The sequence below is a fragment of the Henckelia pumila genome, chromosome 4 (assembly GCF_033568475.1).
Source record: "Henckelia pumila isolate YLH828 chromosome 4, ASM3356847v2, whole genome shotgun sequence".
Lineage (NCBI taxonomy): Eukaryota > Viridiplantae > Streptophyta > Magnoliopsida > Lamiales > Gesneriaceae > Henckelia > Henckelia pumila.
The window spans coordinates 40501026-40508647 of NC_133123.1; the positions used below are offsets into that span (position 1 = coordinate 40501026).

The 7622-nt window shown below is 35.6% G+C and overlaps 1 protein-coding gene across 4 annotated transcripts; it reads right to left on the bottom strand.

Moving 5' to 3' along the window:
• Positions 1 to 771: 771 nt before the first annotated feature.
• LOC140894697 (U1 snRNP-associated protein usp106) lies at positions 772 to 7221 on the bottom strand. 4 transcript variants are annotated; one of them, XM_073303271.1, is made up of 13 exons: positions 7008 to 7221; positions 6694 to 6746; positions 6411 to 6579; positions 6265 to 6328; positions 4905 to 4984; positions 4667 to 4814; positions 4131 to 4192; positions 3857 to 3919; positions 3452 to 3510; positions 3061 to 3142; positions 2284 to 2327; positions 1953 to 2195; positions 772 to 1050 (listed from the first exon to the last, which is right to left on the bottom strand). In XM_073303271.1, the coding sequence occupies exons 1-13, from the start codon at positions 7152 to 7154 to the stop codon at positions 1032 to 1034; spliced, it is 1233 nt and encodes a 410-aa protein (XP_073159372.1). In that variant the 5' UTR covers positions 7155 to 7221; the 3' UTR covers positions 772 to 1031. The 4 variants fall into 4 exon arrangements, 2 of the variants coding, with proteins under 2 accessions (XP_073159372.1, XP_073159373.1); XR_012153903.1 differs by lacking the exon at positions 772 to 1050 and having other exon boundaries at positions 2091 to 2195; positions 2284 to 2842; XR_012153904.1 differs by lacking the exons at positions 772 to 1050; positions 1953 to 2195 and adding an exon at positions 3277 to 3326.
• Positions 7222 to 7622: the final 401 nt, after the last annotated feature.

The window sequence follows — 7622 nt, forward strand, 5'->3', positions numbered from 1 at the left end:
TAATGAGTAACACTCCTGTGCAACGGTCTCATTCGTGAGACGGGTCAACCCTATCCATATTTATAATAATAAGTAATACTTTTGACATAAAATGTAATACTTTTTAATGGATAACCCATATAAGAGACCCGTCACACGAATATGACCCGTGCAACGGTTGCATACAAGTGTTTGCCATCATTAATTATTTATCTCACATCAATTAAATCATTGAATTCAAATTATTATATTACCCCTTATAAATAATATAATTTTTATTTTATTTATTGTTAAAAGGACAAAATAGTCATTTAATATTTTTATATAAAACTTAATCAATCAAATCAAATAAACCATAATCTATCAATCAAATCCAATACTATTTTAATTATTATTTCTTATTTATTTTTTATTACATTATATTACTTATCTATATATTACTTATACCATAACTCAAACCAAACGGTGCCTAAATACAAATTTATTTGTACAATTTTAGTTGATAAAATAATATTAAAAGGTAAAATGTGGATCCGATTGGATAATAACAATATGAATTTAAAAACAATTCAAGTAAAAGCAAAATTATCTTATATTATTGTCATGCACCAATTATATTATTTTCAATAATTTGTTACCAATTTCACAGTTGTAATGCCGTTTACCAATTATGTTATTCTCAATATGTAATAATTTCACAATTGTAATGTCGTGTGCCAAAATAAGTTATCCTCATTTATCTAGTGCCGTGTCCTAATCCTAAATTTTTGAAACTCCTCAACATGTCCATTACGTGCGATCTCCATATACCGATGAAGCAATTTTCCAAACATGAAAATTCCCAGGTAAGAATAAATTACAATCATCATAGTAATCACAATGCAAGTCAATCCAACAATACGCACGAAACCAAATCTCAGTGCGTTATACACCTCAAACGGGAAAAATAGAACACTATCTTCGCATAATAACCATCTTGTCCAGTAACCTAAAACTTTAAACTACACATCCCTTCCCTACACGAAATCCAGGTTCGCTTGTCTGCCTAGTATCTAGTACCGGTCATGACGCCTGCAAAGCAAACCGAAAATGGCACATGTAGGCAAAAATAAATAAATAAATAAAACAAAATGAAAAAATAAAACCCCAAAAAAATATCAATAGACACGGAAGAGGAGCAATTGATATAGATCTAGCTAGGGTGACGAGGCATACATACGGAAGGGATGTGAAACAGAGTGAAGGTAAATAAGATTAAACCAAAAATAAAGCAACATATAGCAAAAATTACCTTTCTTGGGCAAAATCATGCAAGTCACATAAGGGAAATAAGCTAGTGTTAGCAACCTAGCATCTCCATAATCACTTATTTTTAGAGGTTGCAAACACTACCTAAATCACTACAGAGGAATCAAAAAGTTGAGGGAGCCTTACAGACACCTAGGTTTTTGTACAAGCTACTGTCTTGCTTTAGATGCAAAAATTAACAAATACAAAAAAAAACTACGATGGCCAGCTCAAATCAGTGCTTCTCGGGACCTGAAGTTTAATGTTGTAGCCATTTCCTCGAGATCGCAGGGAGATTTTTTCACAAGAATACCATTTTCTAGAAGCTACCTTGTTATGCTAATGCTAATACACTGGGTTGAAACTGACTTAGAGAAAAAAAATTAGTAGGAAAACCGAGCACCATATATAATTAATATGCTAGCAAACTCACTGCCTCGCTGGCCAAAAAGCAAATTTCCACGAGAAAATTTAACTTCGCAGCCTCCAAGATATAGTAGCATTTGTAAAAAATGCTTCATTGATGTAAACCGTAGATTCATAAATAAACAAGCTAAGCTACCTCCAGACAGTTCATAAGCATAATAGGAATGGAGAATGTAACGACAGGCTAATCCACAGAAGAGGCATATTTGGTAATGAAGCAAATAGAAGCAACAAGGGAAGATAAGGCACAAATAGAGAACCTGCTGCGGTCATAATCCCTTGATCGTTCTTTTGATCGAGAACGAGACCTTCGGCGACTCCTGGAATCATAGCTGCGAGAAGCATTTCTATCCCTTTCACGCTCGCGCTCGCGCTCACGGTCACGATCTTGGTGCCTATCACGATCTCTGCGGTCATAATCCCTTCCACGATCACGGCTATCAGCTCTATCAAGATCCCTGCTAGATTCTCTTTCACGATCCTTGCTTCTCCGATCTCTGGATCTGAATCAGTAAGAAAAATATTACTCAACCAGAGAGCCAAGAAACATGTGCAAAGTATTGAAACACCTGAGATCATATTGAAGTCAACCTTCTCTCTTCTTCATATGCTTTTTGTTTCTTGTCTCTCTCTTCCTGGTAATTGATCACAAGGAAAACAATTTCATAAAATTTAAATTCCACACGTGTGATAAAATCACAAACTAACACATATCACAAGTATTTTTCTTTTGTAAACGGTTTGAATTGTACCAAATAGCAAAAAGTTATAATCACGAGTCTTGACTCACGAGCGATAATAAGGAACCATACAAACTCCCAAGCAGAAGATAAAGGACATCGGCGACTAATGCATACATACCAAAAGGGGGACTAGAATGATTTGATTAACATGCAACTATGATGCAATACATGACCAAAACTGAGACCATAAGTAGCAACACTGCAATAGTGTGTATGACTTGATGGCAGAGAGTCAGAAAATTGAAAATTGTAGATGTTCTGATGTTGGTATCAGAAAATTGGGACACTTTTCCATAACCTCGGTCCTTGCATAGTTCCTTCCACCTTCCTCAACATAAGCCAATTTCCATCATAAATCATGTTCTTTTCTCAAGTAGGACTTGCTCTTCAACAGGCCTTCAAGTAAACTTGACAAACAATAAACAAGTTCACAAGTGGCACATAGCTAAAGAAGAAAAAAAAACAAGACCGGGCTTGCTCAATCAATGACAACTTCTTTGCTTTTTCCAGCATTCATTTCATTCATAACTATTTTATTTACCCCTCGCTTTTACTTTAAGACGTCGAATTTTGTTTATTATACACCAAATCACATTAATTCAAGTAGGAACTTGTGAAGTAATACCTGGAGTTCTGCCAACTTTTCCCGAATTTGCATGTAACCTAAGTGAAGCTTTCCACCAAAATGATCTGCTAAACGGCGATCACTGAAAGACAAGGAAGAGCCACCATTTGTTGTCACAATATTAAGCAACAATATCATGGAGAATTGCAAACAGAAGCCGGTCAATCTTTATCTACAATAGCATGATCAACAAACATGAAACAGAAAATAACGCACATTCTGTAGCTGCAAAAGTTTATCCGCGTAAAACTGGGCCCATAAGCCTGCTGGTGACAAGGAGTTATAATTTCCAGGTCAAACACTGAAGCACCCAAAAGTCTTATAACTACTTATTCCTCCTAAAAGCTACAAAACGCATTCTACAGCAAAGAAGTTTGACAAACAAACATACCTGTCATAAACACTCAAGAATGCTCCGCAAATGTCACAGACACGAAGCTTCTGATCAGTCTGTAAAACAAGAATAATTCATAAGAATCACAGTTTTTTTTAAGGATCAATTCTGTTTTTTATTTCCAAAATCGAAACAGCAACCCTAACATGAAAACATGCAAAAAGTTTGAACTGCTTCGTTAGAAAGTGAAAACACAACTGAAAACTTTTGCAGGTTTTAACAAACAAACAAGCTTGTAATCATGGGAGGAATCTTTTGTCCAGAATGTTCCATTAACTTTCTCCTAAGTAATATCAGTTAACATCTGGTTCAAATAAAGTTGAAGAAAAGCAAAGAAGAATTAGGAGGCCATCAACATACTAAGGAAACAAATTATTAAGAGCAGGGACACAACAAACTTACAATTCTCACATCTGCAGCTGTGTACTTTGAAGGATCTGTCACAGGTTCCTGACGTGCTGGAAGCTAGTCGAACAGCAATTAAAAATTAATAATGATCAAATTCGAGTACACATAAAAATAGAAAAATTGTATCTGGGGAAATGGAAATGAAAATAGAAAGGCAAACATTAGAGGCATGTAAAAACATAATAGAGTAATAGAAAACGTGACAGCACAAACATATCTTCATATGGGAGCTACATGCCACAAAATATTCAATGAAGTACAAGTAAACCTTTTTGAGTGCTTCAGCCTCTTCCAGAGCTTTCTGTGCTTCATCTACCATTCCTTGTTCACCTGAGCAATGCACCAAATAAATTGGTATTCAATATAGTCTATAATGCGTGCAGACAACCTATAGCGAAAATAGGACCAAAAAAAAGGTGGCATTTCTCAGCATGACTATCATTTTGCATAATTCTTTACAATGTGTATAACTTAAAGGATCTGTTAAGTCTACACAAGTCCATTCAAGAAAAGAATAAAGTATAGATTTTGTATCCCCACAAAGATAAGTAAAATTCCACCTAACATCAAGGAAAAAAAACAGAAATCAATAGTGCCAAGGAAATCTGTCATATCTTTATTCTAAATGAGAAAAAGGCTTCTGCTCTTTGAAGTATAGTTAACTATAAGAATACTGAATTCGGAAATGCTCGAAAAATCCTAGAAGTATAAGCATCAAATATATTTCCTCATTTTTTATAGCTTGCCCATTCTCCAAAGCCAACCTACAATGTACTTACGTTTTGATTGACAAAAAAATCTTACCAAGATCTTCAGCTTTCTTTAGCTTCTCATTAATCATTTCTTGTATGCGGGGATCTGAGACAGCTGCAGGCAAGGAAGCTGCAGTGTTCGTGGGGGGCTGAGGAAGGGATGCACGATCTTTGTTGAATGCATCCAAAAGAAGCATCGACTGTCATCATAGAATACATATACTTTACCCTAACCATTTTTACCGTTACTAGTAAACATGAAAAAAGGATTATATTAAAATCATACAAACCTGGTTGTCCGCTCTTTTAATTCTTAATTCTTCAACCTCTTCTAGAGCTCGAATCTTCATGTCTGTCTTGCCTTCAAGATCTATAAAATCGGGTCAATATCATCAGATAAATATTGTATGGACTACCAACTTAAACAGACAAAAAATGGGAGCTTCCTTGTGATTCAGATATTCTTCATAGGATTCTTTGAAATTTTTTGAGTCACTTATCCAACCGATAAAGTTAGTAAGAAATAATTTAGACCAGGAAAAAAACCATGGTGGAATTATCCGCACTCTTTTTTACACGATTAAGTAACAAGATTAAATTCAGCTAAATAACTATACTTCTACCCCATGGTTACAATCACAAGTAATAAAAGATCATATTACTAGTTTCAAAAGGAAAAAGATTAGAAGTAGTACAAAGTTACATACATAGCTGTTTCTTCACGATTAGACTCCACAAAATTTGTCATTTCTTTTTTGTCAGACATCCTATAAGGCATCAGAACATAGGCAGGACTCAAATGTAAAAATAAAAGATCAATAATCCACTCTAAAGTCACGAATCAAATGCCTGAAAATATATTTTGACAACATCTCCATATTTTGCAAGTGGGCCATACTAAAAGAACTCAAACCAAGTCTAATCGCAAATATAAAAAGCATCTTTATAATGTTGAGTTGGACTGCACATAATCTTGCAGAAAATCAATTACTACAAAACAGAGCCTTGCAGAAATAGACTAAAATACACAACAAAAGACATTATGAAATCATAGTCTTATCCAATTCCCAAGAATAAAAGCATCCATATATCTCTCAACCCAGATAAATAAACATTGTAAGTTTCTACAGTCAAAACTACAATTAATGAAACCACTAGGAAGCATTTAGCAAATAATCATAAAGATACTGCCCTATCCAAGCAGCACCAATTTTGGCACGGATCTGAAGTTTCCTAGATGTTCTGGTTCAAATTATCAAATAATCTTTCAAAAATTGATGCAGACTAAGACTTTTAGAGGTCATGATTCATGAAGAAAAGATATGAACAGATCTTTCACATGTACATGAGAAAGTAGCTTCCGTCAGTTTCCGTTAAACAGACAAGGTGAACACACTAAATTCTAAAGGGAGACATAAGACTTGTTTCACAAGGCCAAGGGGGAGCAAGAAACAAATACACATCAATATTTCATGCCTATGAAAGTCACTCAAATGCAAAAGATTCCATACAGGCGTTACTGAGTTACTGGGAAATCCTTCAAGGTCTTCCCACTTAAATGCAGATGACAAGATGAAGACTGGGAATCACTGCCCCCACTAAGGTCAGCGAATAACACTGAAAACCAATTGAGAACACAATTAGACTTACCAAATTGATCTGCCTCCTTTAGTTTCGCTTTGATTTGCTTTGACAACTCAATATTCTCTGGTGTCTGAGATGACAAAAGATTCAACAATTACAAGGTACGAGAGGACTGGGCCGGATATAGAAAAACATTGCAAAAAAATACATACCTGGGTGACCTCTGTTACAGAGATTGCAATAGCTGCTTTAGCATCCTCTTCATCAAGTCTCCTCAAAGCCCTGGAAATTTTACGATCGCACTCAACAATAAGTCTGTCTATGGTATCCTCCAAGTCCTTGTCATAATTGTCAAGACCTTTTGCTTTAGCTTCCTCGTATCTGAACACGAGTCAAAGTAACAAAATGGCATCCAAACTATAGGTAGCACAAGACAATAACAGCATTCTAACTGATGCACAACAGATTACAAGTACCGGGGAAGAAAAAGGATACTCTTTTCTCAGAGGTAAAGAATGTATCTTGGGGCATGGTCCTTTGTCCATTTTCTGCATCGAATTCAAATAATTCAAACAAAAAAGTAAAAGTAGGAAGTTCAAATATCAGACAAGTCATTTACTTAATTTTCTTCGAATCTTGGATCGATTTTCAGGCGCAGAACTACAAATATATAGCCGCCAAAAAAAAAACACAAATAAAAGGCAGTAGCAGCAACGCTAAACAAACTAACTTCGCTACTTTCAGAAGCAAAATAAGGTCACGCACATTATTCATAACACAAAAGGGGTATAAATCAATAGCAACATCACCGTAAGCTGGAAAAGCTCGTGAGGGCAGATTCCGGCGAGGAAGAGGCGGCAAACATCTCGATCGTAGTATTTTCGCGTCACCTCTTTCGAGTCGCCATTCCGATTCGCTCCCATCAGCACGTCCAGCTGTTTCCTCAGCGCATCCATGGCTTCTCCTTTGACCTAATTTCACTCGCCCAGAACTACTTCAACAGAGGTGGACCGTGGATTAGCCTGTTAGGGTTTGGTTGTTTGAATGAATTAATTTAATAATTTCTTGGGAGGCTGATGTTTGAGGAAACTACAATTTAGCCCCTGAACTTTTGTGCTCTGGTACCAATTGGCGCTATACAATGAAAATATTCATTTCTCGTCTTTTTTCGGGTTAATTGCATTCACACCCCCTGTGAAAAGTCTAAAAGACATAAAACTCCTTGTATAAAATTAATAGCATGTTAGACCCTATATTTTTAAAAAAATTAGTATAAAAACCCCTATGAGAGGGTATAAATGTGCCCGAGTTTGTATAACATAGGGGTAAAATGTGCTACATTTTAAAAAACTGAGGGATGCATTAGTCTATTAATATTTCTCATAGGGTTTTATGTCTTTTAGACTTTTCACAGGGGGTGTGAA

What these genes read in the sequence shown, in the direction of transcription:
- LOC140894697 (XM_073303271.1), bottom strand. Translation starts at nt 7,154, where the DNA reads ATGGATGCGCTGAGGAAACAGCTGGACGTGCTGATGGGAGCGAATCGG. An exon ending in TTAAAAGAGCGGACAACCAG is followed by an intron (nt 4,815 to 4,904) that starts GTTTGTATGATT and finishes CTATGATGACAG; the next exon opens with TCGATGCTTCTTTTGGATGC. An exon ending in GCATATGAAGAAGAGAGAAG is followed by an intron (nt 2,196 to 2,283) that starts GTTGACTTCAAT and finishes TTACTGATTCAG; the next exon opens with ATCCAGAGATCGGAGAAGCA.